The following is a 12709-nucleotide window of genomic DNA, read 5'->3' on the forward strand; positions in this document are numbered from 1 at the left end:
GTAAGGTTTTAACGAGGCACATTATCTTTGGACATCCAAGGGGGAGTGTTATGAAATCCTTGATTATGGTGGATGTCCATAACTCCTAAGGGAGTAACACCCACTAACTCCCACACCTCCATGATCTTCCCCCATGTTCTCAATAGTTAATACCATGTTTATGGAGTCCCTTTGTATTACCTATATCATCCTATAAATAGAGGGTTTGGGCATCACATTGTACACACTTGAATACATAGAAGAAATAAGAATCTCTCCTTTCTTTCTCTCTACATTATTGTCTATTTTATTGTTCTATATTGTTACTTTGAGCCAAATTTTATAAAAGTGTGAAAATAACAAATAAATCACCTATTTTGAAGCAAAGGGAGTAGCATGGTATATTAATGATTACGAAATTACATCAAATGAAATGAAACCATACTAATTAAGCAATGTTCGTTACAAGTCGAAATTACTTTGCAAATAGGAATTTGTATGCCAATCTTCATCTAATAAAGTTCCATTATATCCCAATCTTCATAGAGTTTTATTATTGCCAACAGGAATTATTCTAGGTTTCCTCATATTTAAGTGAGGAGTTTGTATTGTATGTAGGTTGGAAAATTACTTGTACAATAATTTTCGGTTTGTGCGGTTTCTTGGCCAGTAAGAAAAATTTCTTTTAAATCATCAAACATCAAACTTTGTAGGGTTTTTGCTCTAAATCAAAAATTGCCATGGCGGAAGAATCAAGCACTAGCAATGCGGCGGCGGCGGAGGCGGGGGCGGCGGCATCATTGGGTCATTCAGTGATACCGATAGTGAACAAACTCCAAGACATATTCGCACAGCTTGGAAGTCAATCCACAATTGAGCTGCCGCAGGTTGCTGTAGTAGGGAGTCAAAGTAGTGGGAAATCAAGTGTGCTTGAGGCGCTCGTAGGTCGCGATTTCTTGCCTAGAGGTTCTGATATATGTACGAGGCGCCCTCTTGTTCTACAACTCCTTCAAACCAAGCCTAATAATCCTAATGATGCTGCTGATGAACAGGAATGGGGAGAGTTCTTGCACCATCCTGGCAAGCGTTTCTTTGATTTCAATGAAATTCGTAGGGAGATTCAGGTATACAAGACTTGTATGTTAGACTTAGAATTTAGAAGCAATGAAAATCTTGACTCCATTCTGTTGTATTGAGATTTGAAAGTTTTGATCATGACTCTTTAAACTCTAAAATTATGTGAACTTTTTATTCAGTTTATTCGGTTGTGGTATTGTAGTAAAGGTGGGAGCTTTAGGTTATTGTAGTTATTCTTCTGCTAAATTAACTTTGATATACCACCAAAGTTTGTGGTAGGGTGGTAAGTACCTCTCCATCCTTAAACCATAGGTCTCGGTTTTGTGCCAGAGAGTGTTTTACCCGAACCTGGGACTTTGTGGGTCGATTCTGGATTAGTCGGGCCCCAAACGCCAAAGTGGACACCTGGTTGAAAAAGGATTTTTTTTTATTAAGTTAAACACAGGGTGCAGATAAGTCTTTACTGATTAAATTGGGTACTCTGTGGAATGTATGTAATTTTTTTAATTTTCTTAGCATGCATATAGTCCAAGAGGAAAGTAGTTAGTTCCATTGAATATCAAATATTCTAGTCCATGTCCTAAATCCTAACTAGCCTCATATACCGAATCAACCAATATAGTAGGTTATAACTATCAAGAACGTAACAATGTTAATGAAAGTGTTGTTCGTATCCCTGCCTATCATTACCCGTACTTGTTTACGGGATCTTCTTTGCTCTTATGAATTATTCTGTTTTGCGGGATTTTTATTACAGTGATCATTGGAAGCTGAGGGGCTTATTCATAAGACACAAGTTTTTATTGACCCCTGATCTTCTTGAGTGCTATTACAGGTTTAGATACTTTTGTTGTTATGATGTGCATTCATTTAGTTATCACACTTCTTAATTCTTTTATGCCAGTTCATTTATCTATTCAATTTTAGAAAGCACCTGATTTATCTTGAAAGATGTAAAATATTAAGTATTGCAATGAAGTGGGCGTGAATAAAGTGGAATGGATATAGAGGGCATGTGGCCAACTTCAACTAGTTTTTGACCAAGGCGTAGTTTATTGATTGGGTGATCTGTTCACTCCTTTGTCTTATGGGTGTGAGCGTTCCTGGGTAGATAATATTGTGCGCGTCCTGAGAACCACTCATCTTAATTTGTAGACAATGTGGACTCTCGTTTTCTTGCATAGGATTCACTTTGGTCGTAACATTAGGTAGTTGAAGAACTGAGGCGAATGTAGTTATCTTTCAAAAGGACAATGCTCTACCTGTAATATATAACAGATCTATATGGTAAGCTGTATTCTAAGATAGTGTCTCCTTGACACGGGCAAGGAGAAACAGTGTGGTTGTGATTGTTAAGATCATCTTCGTGTCTGTGCATCAGTTATGGTTAAAGAAGATTGTTAATAGACTGACCATCGATTTTGATGTAGAAATATATACATAGTAACATCCAGTAGCAAGGATTTCATGAGGGAAGGACGGCCAATATAATACATCCGTGTGATTCCTTTCCTTGATATTTCAGTAATTCTTTCTCTTTTCTAACTCCCAATCCTTCATCATGGGCTTTAGGCGGAGACAGAACGCGAAGTAGGAGCAAATAAAGGTATCTCAGACAAGCAGATACGGTTGAAAATTTTCTCACCAAATGTCCTTGATATTACTCTAGTGGATTTGCCTGGCATAACAAAGGTGCCTGTTGGAGATCAGCCTTCTGATATTGAAGCTCGGATCAGAACAATGATAATGTCGTATATTAAGCTCCCAAGCTGCTTAATTTTGGCTGTAACACCGGCAAATTCTGACTTAGCCAACTCGGATGCGCTTCAGATTGCTGGGAATGCTGACCCTGATGGTATGTTGCAACAATATATTTTATGCTAGGGAGTTTAGTTGTTCAGGTGCTTTCTTATATGAAGAGTTTCTTCTTGCAGGTTATCGAACCATTGGAGTCATCACAAAGGTCAGCGTGAAAGGAAATGAATTTCATCCTTGTGTTGATTATATCTCTTCATAGGTAATTGTTTTAACTTGGTTGTATTTTCACTGTTTCTGCAGTTGGACATCATGGATAGGGGTACTGATGCTCGTAACTTTTTACTTGGAAAAGTGATTCCCCTTCGCCTTGGTTATGTTGGTGTAGTGAATCGTTGTCAGGAGGTAATACATCCAGTTACACTTTTGGTGGAGAACATAGTTTATCTCATTTACATTTAGTTTTGTTTTCTCTTGATTTGTCACTTTTGAGCTTTCATATTTATGTTTTGGAGTTGCATCTGTGATTATCATTTTTCTTTTAAAACCCTTTTGTTCTTATAGGCATGTTGTGATGGGTGTAGAACCAAAAATGAAAAATTTGTCCGCATTCTTCATGGATATGTACAGTTTTTATGGTCTCTGAGAGGCACCTCTAGCAAGTTTTCTTTTCTTGGGCGCGGTTATCTAAGTGCATGTTTTCAACATTCGTACTAAATTTTACCCGGCACCTTTTGAGATATGTGATTTTGATCATTTCGTGGTCATCTTTGCACAACAATGCTTCAACTTTGGGACAAGCACAATTTTGGAGTTTTTCTGTGATTCAAGAATTTCACACTTGAGCCTTTTCATTTTGACCCTGATGTTCTAGCCCAATCCAAAGAGGTGCAAAATGAAGAAGATGAGTAAAGTAATGGCATTTTCTATTCTTTTCAATTAACTTATCATTCTTCATAGGGAATTCTGTAATGCCGGCAATACTTATTTTTCAAATGCTGTGCGGTAGATTGCATATTTATCTTCATGTCCGAAGCATGGGGTGCAATTCAGGTCTTTTTTCCTTTTATAGTCTCTGGGCTGCTAAATTGGTCTTGGGCTACTAGCTTTCATTTTGTTGTGTGTGATTTTCTCTTTGAACGCAAAGTAATCTTTATTGAATACCACTAGCCAATGCTTTATTTTGAATCATGGATTGGTACAATTAGTTTTAAGGATAATTAAAAGCACTCTAAGGCGACACAACTAAACCATTCAAGGAAAAAAGAAACACTACTTTTGAAGCACATATATTTAAATCCATGATAGAGGCAATAAACTGGCAACCTCTATGATTCCTCTCTGCACTCTTTTCTTTTGTGCCAAAAGAGAAAAGTATGAGGCATTATACCACCCTATAATAGGCCCAAAGGACAGATGAATAAGTAGAGAAACTTATAGCCATTGAACACCAAAAGGGACCATAATGAGGTCAAGATCCAGTGCAACTTTGCAGTAGTGAAAAAACTTGAAAATCTTAAAAGTTGTGTTCAAATGCGGAAGAGCTTAGCAGTCAGTGCATAATATACAACAAATCTACTTTGAATGCTGCCTGTACTAGTTTGGATTTATTACTATTTATGAGTACAAGGTAAAGATTTTGTTCATCAGGGAAAAAAGTAAAGGGTAACAAGATAACAGTTTGCTACATATGAGTAGCACTACCTAATACACTTTTTAGTAGCTTTAGCCGATAGCAGTCTATGTTTATAAATGTGTCTGTGTGCATATATGTGCATAGATATTTGTATATACTTGCTTTATAAGATTATAATATTATAGCTGAATTATTTAAAACAGGATATTATGAAGAACCAGAGTATTAAGGATGCTCTTGTAGCTGAGGAAAAGTTCTTCCGCAGCCGTCCTGTATGTTTCTACCATCTCTTATTAGTTGATTTCATGTCTATATCCATTAATAATCTCCTGTTTTATTGATTTTTTCTTGAAGATATATAGTGATCTTGCTGATCGCTGTGGTGTACCTCAATTGGCAAAAAAGTTGAACCAGGTAATCTCTGCTGGTCAAAGTAACAGTGATTCATCTTCTACTAGGTTGTTACATTGCATACAATACATCTTTGTAGGACCGATATTTATCAAAAACATGAAACCACAGTAAGGTCACACATTGTATTTTTCAGTTACATATTCAAAATATCTCCAAATCAATTTAAAACTTATAAGTTTCATGACTTCATCCTCTAATTATTTTGAGTTTTAAAATGTAATTGACATGTTGAATTAAAAAAAAGGAAGGCAAAACGTCGTGTTCAGAAATACTTAGACATGCTTGTCTTGTCACTGGCTCTTGTATAAAATAAGGTTTTTTACACAGTAAGCAAGTCTGTTTTGGCAGATGAGAAGCACAGCATACACATTTATACATGTGTCGGCGTAGTAGTCTGTGTTACCTTTCTTTTTGGGTTCACTGCATATGTGATCGGGGTTTTACCAAGCAGCTTATTTCGTCTTGAAAACAAACATCATAATCTGGACGCTCTCTCTGTATGACAAATTCTAGTTGCATGTTGCTTATGTGTCAAGTGGTCTCCTAATACTTGCCTTTGTGTATGTTGGACCAGAGTCATGTCTTGTGATTTTTCCTTTTATTTCTGGGGTTATTTTCTCTAAAGACATGTTAAGGCTGTCTTTCCTATTTATGGTTGCACCTTTGTACTTGCATTTGTGCAACAGATACCTGTTGTCTTTTTACTGTTTTCTACATCAGTTAGATGATTGGCTACCACCCACCTTCACCACAATCCCAGCCATCATGTCCCATAGGAAATGCAAATTTCCATGCCTGCTGTTTGCTTTCCAGTTCTGGTATGGGACATCTTATTGCTTTAAAAACATATATAACTTGGGTAGCTTTAGCTTTGTGTGGATAATAAGATTACGTCACAAAGCAACTTGAACAGTCTTATTTAATGCAGATTTTGGTGCGACACATCAAAACCCTTCTTCCAGGATTGAAATCACGCATTAGTGCTGCACTTGTGTCTGTCGCAAAGGAGCATGCTAGCTATGGGGAGATCACAGAGTCACAGGTAACTGCTTTGGTCTTATCTAAGTTATACCATGCACTGGCCTAAATTTTTGGGGAGTTTGTTGTCATATACCAGTTATTGTGTCCTGGAAGGTTTCTATCTGCTAGTTTTACTGTAGCTTGTTCAGCTAGTATTCCGAACTATTTATTAACATCTTTGTGCTAATCCCCTGAATCTAGGCTGGTATGGGTGCTCTCCTTCTGAACATTCTTTCCAAGTACAGTGAAGGTAATGTGGCCTAAACCTTGCAATATTCGATAATAGTCCTGTATTGGATTCTATCTGCTATCTCTGATGTTGCCTTCTAGTATAAAATATCATATTAATTGACCATTTACACCTCCTAACCTCATTAACAGCGTCTGCCTTTTTTCTTTTGCTTTTTTCATTGGTTCGAGAACAGCATTCTCTTCCATGATAGAAGGAAAAAATGAAGAAATGTCAACTTCTGAGCTTTCTGGTGGAGCAAGAATTCATTACATTTTTCAGAACATATTTGTGAAGAGTTTGGAGGTCCACACCTTTCGTATTAACTTTTGAAATGCCTTTTTTATTCTTTTCTTGCTCAGAGAGTTGAAATTCATCTGAAGACTTGCTAATGTTTGCACGTAAATGACATTGATGTCATTTCTGTCAATAGATAGCTTAATATGTATGCTTTTGTGAGTATAGCCAACTCCGTATGGGCTTATAATGCTTTTCTTGGGCATTAAATTGTTGCCAAGGGTGTGGGCACATATACCATCCGTGAATAATTTTATCATTTGTCCACATAAGTTGGTCTTTATCCACGAGCATAGTCGCATTACCGAAACCTGTGTTTCATTTAGAATATTCTTTTATTGACAACTCCTTCTGTCAATAATCGTTTCCTCGTCTGCCGTAAAAGAATTCTAAATCTTCATAAAAAAAAAAGAATTCTAAATCTTTTAGGCGGTAAAAAAGGTGAATGATAGACGCAAGAACTTTTCAGTAACTTTGCAAAATTGGTATATCGATGCACATAATTGGAGTTTTAATCCTAGGTTCAGTTGCTTATCAAATTTCATCAGATTTCTCTATCTTCTGCAGGAAGTTGATCCTTGTGAAGATTTAACCGATGATGACATACGAACTGCCATTCAAAATGCTACGGGTCCCAAATCTGCTTTATTTGTGCCAGAAGTAAGTCCAAAGGCTTAACCTGTTCTTTGCTTTTGCTTTTGCTTTTGAGCCAATAGTTCAACACGTTATCAAATATTTTCTATAGTATTTATGTCATTTGGTTGGTTTCATTTTAATTATTTTGTAAATATGTAGGTCCCATTTGAAGTTCTTATCCGAAGGCAAATAGCACGTCTAATGGAACCGAGTTTTCAGTGTGCAAAATTTATATATGATGAGCTGATAAAAGTAGGCCAATGTTGAGTACCTTTTTTTCTGGGTAATGCATTCTTGTAATTACTGTTTTAACCCGAATGATTCCTTCGTAGATGAGCCATAGATGTATGGTTAATGAGTTGCAGCGGTTTCCAATTTTGAGAAAGCGTATGGATGAGGTTGTAGGAAATTTTTTGCGTCATGGACTGGAACCTTCAGAAGTAATGATTGGACACATTATTGACATGGAGGTATGCCAAAAGTAGTTGGGTGTTTTATTTGGTTTTGCTTATACCTAATACAACACACACACACACACACATCGACATTCGCATATATGATCAAGTTCATTGACTTGATCGATGAGTGTCAACTGTTTTCAAATATTTAGCATCAATTTGAAGCTGTTCTCTTCTGACAGATCATAATAGAATTTTGTGATTGATTGCTCTGCATTTCTAGTGAACTAATGGTTTCAGAGTCTAGGTCTATGCTCATCTGATATCTCAGATAAAGAACAGCTCATTTCAAAGTTCCAAAGCATCTTAAAGTTTGTGAATTTGCTTTAGCAAATCACCAAATTTTTGATGTATCTGTTGCTGTTAAAATTTGTATATTGCTTCAGCTTAAATATATTTTTCTGTTGCAGATGGACTACATAAATACTTCACATCCAAATTTTATTGGTGGGAGTAAAGCTGTGGAGATTGCATTACAGCAGGTCAAGTCATCTAGGATTGCTGCACCTGTCCCCAGGCTGAAAGTAATTGTTTCATTTGCTGTTTCATAGACTTCAGCAATTGGTCTTGCAAATTATATCATACTGATGATAGTTTTTTGTTTGCTTATTGATACCCAGGATGGAGTAGATTTAGAAAAAGCTCCAACCTCTGAAAGAAGTCTAAAATCACGTGCTATCTTTGCCATATCAGTTGGTGGTTTTGTCCCTGATCAGGTTGGCCTTTTCTGCTTCATAATCTCCTAGCTTGGTATCTTTTTTGTCTCCCTGATGGACATCGCACCTAGCTTTCAAAATTTCAAGTAGTAAGAAACTTGATTAGTGTTCCTTCTGGACTGGAAACAGGTTGTTCGGCCTGCTCAAGAAGTCGAGAAAACCACAACATCAGGTGTGTTTCCATCTGGTAATACATGATGCATTCATTCATACACGTGTCACTACATGGGTTATTAGTTATTAGTTATTTTGATTGACAAGAAGGGAATGAATATTTTGTACAAGGATTCTAGCCGTTTGCCAATGTGGCTTTATGAAAAAGTCCTCCCCTGTGTATCTTTTGGTACTCTTTAGTTCGAAAAGCACCATGAACTTTTCTGTTGCTGCTTATTATGAATTCATTCCTTTTTCTGGACTCCTTATTATCTTTAGGAAGTAATATTTTGCTGGTTCTTATTGTCAAGCCATTGCTGACATATTTCTTTATTAGGATCAAATGTTGGTTCAAGTTGGGGGATATCATCAATATTTGGTGGCCCGGACAATCGTTCATCTGTGAAAGACAATTTCATTAGCAAGCCGTTTAGTGATCCCGTACAGAGCATGGATCATGCTTTCTCAATGATCCACTTGAGAGAGGTATGTGTTTGGAAGGCCCTCTCTGCTGTATGAGTACTTTATGGATTAAGTTGGTGACAAAATCAAACATAACATCTCTATATGTTTTGTTTGAAGCCCCCAAGTGTCTTGAGGCCTTCAGAAACTCATTCAGACCAGGAGACTATTGAAATTGCCGTCACAAAACTGTTATTGAGGTCATACTATGACATTGTCAGGAAGAATATTGAAGACTCAATACCTAAAGCAATCATGCATTTTCTGGTAATTATGAATAGCAATTACTTGGTCCTTTACTGAAATATTTTTGACATCTATGTGAGTAGCCTTTCAATGGAATTGTGCTTAGGGGTTCTTTGTTCTATCTACTGGTAGTCTTGAGGATTCCTAAACATAACATTCTAGCAGTTTCTTTGTTCTAATTAAGGGGTTGTTTGGTAGGGTGCATAAGAATAATGTTAAATATGACATATTAGTAATGCCGGTATTAGTTATGCTTGCATTAGTTATGCTGACATTAGTTATCTTGACATATTTCTTATCCATTGTTTGGTTTGATGTATTAAAGCATTGCACAATTTCTAAAAGAATTGTTTATTTATAAAAATACCCTCATAGCCAGTCCAATACTTTATCTTTTTAGAAGAAACATATGTTGAGGAATGCTTTTATATGAAAAAAGGTTTAAAAAAGAATTATTTGATTTGTCTACCTATAGTGTAGTATAGAGTTGAATATTTATTTATAAAAAAAGAAATACTGCTATGTATTTTTATTTATCTAATAGGGATATAATTTTATTTCTCACTTTCTTGGATTATTAGGCATAGAAAGTTTGAATTAAAAAAATAAAAGGAAAAATGAGTTGATTACAAGTGCATTCATGTACGTAGTAGTAGAGTACATATTTATTAATTTACAATGAAGAAATTGGCTGAGTATAGATATAAATAGCGGGAGTAATTGCTGTAACAAATTTTACATCAAACTTGTATTAATATAATAGCATATTTTAATCAAGCATAAATTTTTAAGGGCAATTTCATCTTTAACTGAGATAATGCATCCATTAAAACCCATTACATTGTTAATACCATGGTTTCCTATGCATTAGTTGTTATGCATATAGGATAATACCAAATAGGGTGTATAACTAATGCTTGCATAACAAATGCATAGGTTCAAAAAGTGTACCAAACAAGGTATTATTAATACACAAAGCTAATGCATGCATTATTTTATCTAATACATCCTACCAAACGACCCCTAAATGATGATATAAGTTCTTCCATCTAGTCGCATTCTCTTATCTCCTACTAAAGGATGTACTCTTTCAGGCAGAAATTTTTCAGCACTACAAGCCACTGACATAGAATAAGTAGTGATACGCAAACAAGGGATTTTACACAACCTGGGGACAAAATGGAGTAATGAACATGCTAATCTGCTTTTGTCATATTCTAAAAGCGCAGGGAACTAGTGTTAATGTTGGTTTTCTGCGAACAATTAAGAGGCTAATTTTTTACCTGGGAAAAGTAATTTTTTTTTTTTTACTTTCAACCAACTTCTTATTTTGTCTAGTACTGATCAGTCAAGTTCCTACTCTGTGAAAAATGTAAACTTCTTTATTCTATGCGGTGGAAATTTCTGTATAGCTGGAATTGTTGACTACCTTTTGTTGGTACAATTTTTCTAAATGTCCAATTGGAGGAAAAAGTGTCTGCTGTCTCTTCTTGATGTAGCACTAGGAGTGGCAAACGGACGGGTCAGGTCGGATATGGTTCGGGTCGAAAACGGATAATGAAAAAACGGATCAATTATCCGATCCGACCCATATTTAATACGGATAAATAACGGGTTAACCGGCGGATAATATGGGTTACCCATATTATCCATGACTTCTTGTATATGATCACTTTTGGGAGAATTTTTAGTCTCCCTAACTTGAGGAACCCCCAATTTGAGGCTTTACAAATGTAAAAGTTAGACCCATTGTTTATTCATTGGTTACTCATTGGTTATCCATTTTCTAAATGGATAATATGGTTATCCATATTTGACCTGTTTTTAAAAAGTTCATTATCCAACCCATTTTTTAGTGGATAACATGGGTGGTTAACTGTTTTCTTTGAACCATTTTGCCACCCCTATGTAGCACTATTAGACTCAAGGTGCTATGTTTTCAATTTCTAATAAGAAGGCTTATACGATTTTCAATTTTGATTCACATTTCTCTTTTGTTGACAAAACTGGTGCTAATCCGTGCTCCAGGTAAATCAGACCAAAAGAGATCTCCACAATGTGTTTATCGAGAAACTTTACAGGTATTGGGAGTGGAATTTCTTTTTTTCTTCTCATTCTTGACGACTAAACTTATATAACTGGAACTGCCGGATCGTGGCTCATTGATCCTTCATTATGCTTCGTGCTGCATGACATTATATGTGCTTATGTTCTAATTGTGTGTTGTTTCTAACACCTGGCAGCTTAGCCAAGTCAATGCTACATATTTCAAATGTACTTGTGATTCTTATCAATGCTGCTTACTATGTGTTGCAGAGACAACCTCTTCGAAGAAATGTTGCAAGAACCTGATGAGATAGCCACAAAGAGAAAGCGTACACGAGAGACACTTCGTGTTCTTCAGCAAGCTTCCAAGGTCACATCATCACCATCATCACTAGGAGTATATTTTTGCATATATTACATTTCAAGGCTCACTAAGCTTTTCGATAGAATGTTTATGGTTTTGATAAGTTGCATCTCATTTTAGGCTTTATTTAGGAACTACAGCAGAAAAGCTTGTTTTAAGTTGGGAAGATGTATGACAACATTAACTCGTAACTGCACTTTGCCTTTTTCTCATTGTCATTATACTCCTTACGAAATCTGTTCTGTCGGGTATTCTATTTGTCATTGTACTACTCCTTGTGAAACCGTCTGTAAGTGGATCCTAGTGGTGTAGATTCTTTAAGATGTTCAGTTTGTCATCATTCTCTAGGTTTGCTTGGGTTATTATGACATTATTACTTCTGGTTTTCAGACATTGGAGGAGTTACCACTTGATACTGAGACAGTTGAAAGGGGCTACAGCTTGGGTACGGATCAAACGGGCCTTCCAAGGATTCACGGGCTTCCAACATCATCAATGTACAATACAAGCAGTGGCTCAACTGATTCATACACCACTTCTCCTAACTCTAGATCGCACTATGCATCCCATTCGGGGGAGCTACGGTCACCAATGCATGGTGGTGCAGATTCTAACGGCGGTGGGCATAATTTTGGCCTTTATCGTCAGTAGGTGTATAGAAGGTTCGAGAAATGCAGGGGGTGACCATTCATGAGAGTACTCATTTGATCTCTCCGCCATCATCGCAAGCCCTCTTGGCTGCTGGTGCAGTGGAGAGCTACTATTCTTTGTGATGTTTGCTAACCAGACACATTTTCTCTCTTTAGTTAACTATAAACAATTGTTTGTAAAAGCTATACGAAAAAATAAACGGGGAGTTTTCTTGTTCATAGGATGAGGCTAGGTTTGTGGCCTTTTGGTATGATAATTGGCAAGTGTATTTAGCCATCAATTTTTGTGTTCAATCCTTCATTTGCTTTCACACTTTTATCAATACGATTATAGGAAATATCATCACTTATGTATAGTATGCCTTTATTTTGGGGATTTTTTTTGTAAATTTCTGCACAATGATATTCCTCTTCAGTGTAGAGTAGTAATGTGAATGTGTATACCTGAAAAAGTGACTCCACTGGGGACTTACATGGTCGAAGTTTTATAAAACATTTGTGCAGATTTATGGCAGAAATTTTAGATGTAGGAATTTCAATTTAAGGATTTCTAAACCCAGGAGATTCAATC

The 12709-nt window shown here is 36.3% G+C and overlaps 1 protein-coding gene across 1 annotated transcript; it reads left to right on the forward strand.

Annotated features, from left to right (window-relative positions):
- LOC109232974 (dynamin-related protein 3B-like) lies at positions 393-12508 on the forward strand. Its single transcript, XM_019398680.1, has 20 exons — positions 393-1103; positions 2629-2911; positions 2991-3019; positions 3115-3216; positions 4651-4719; positions 4802-4861; positions 5790-5903; positions 6083-6131; positions 6307-6416; positions 6975-7067; positions 7203-7295; positions 7376-7513; positions 7912-8025; positions 8122-8217; positions 8347-8389; positions 8708-8856; positions 8953-9099; positions 11107-11159; positions 11395-11494; positions 11879-12508. The coding sequence occupies exons 1-20, from the start codon at positions 720-722 to the stop codon at positions 12137-12139; spliced, it is 2487 nt and encodes an 828-aa protein (XP_019254225.1). The 5' UTR covers positions 393-719; the 3' UTR covers positions 12140-12508.

Source organism: Nicotiana attenuata, chromosome 10 (assembly GCF_001879085.1).
Source record: "Nicotiana attenuata strain UT chromosome 10, NIATTr2, whole genome shotgun sequence".
Classification (NCBI taxonomy): Eukaryota; Viridiplantae; Streptophyta; class Magnoliopsida; order Solanales; family Solanaceae; genus Nicotiana; species Nicotiana attenuata.

What these genes read in the sequence shown, in the direction of transcription:
- LOC109232974 (XM_019398680.1), top strand. Translation starts at nt 720, where the DNA reads ATGGCGGAAGAATCAAGCACTAGCAATGCGGCGGCGGCGGAGGCGGGG. An exon ending in TCTTTCCAAGTACAGTGAAG is followed by an intron (nt 6,132 to 6,306) that starts GTAATGTGGCCT and finishes GTTCGAGAACAG; the next exon opens with CATTCTCTTCCATGATAGAA. An exon ending in TATATGATGAGCTGATAAAA is followed by an intron (nt 7,296 to 7,375) that starts GTAGGCCAATGT and finishes ATTCCTTCGTAG; the next exon opens with ATGAGCCATAGATGTATGGT.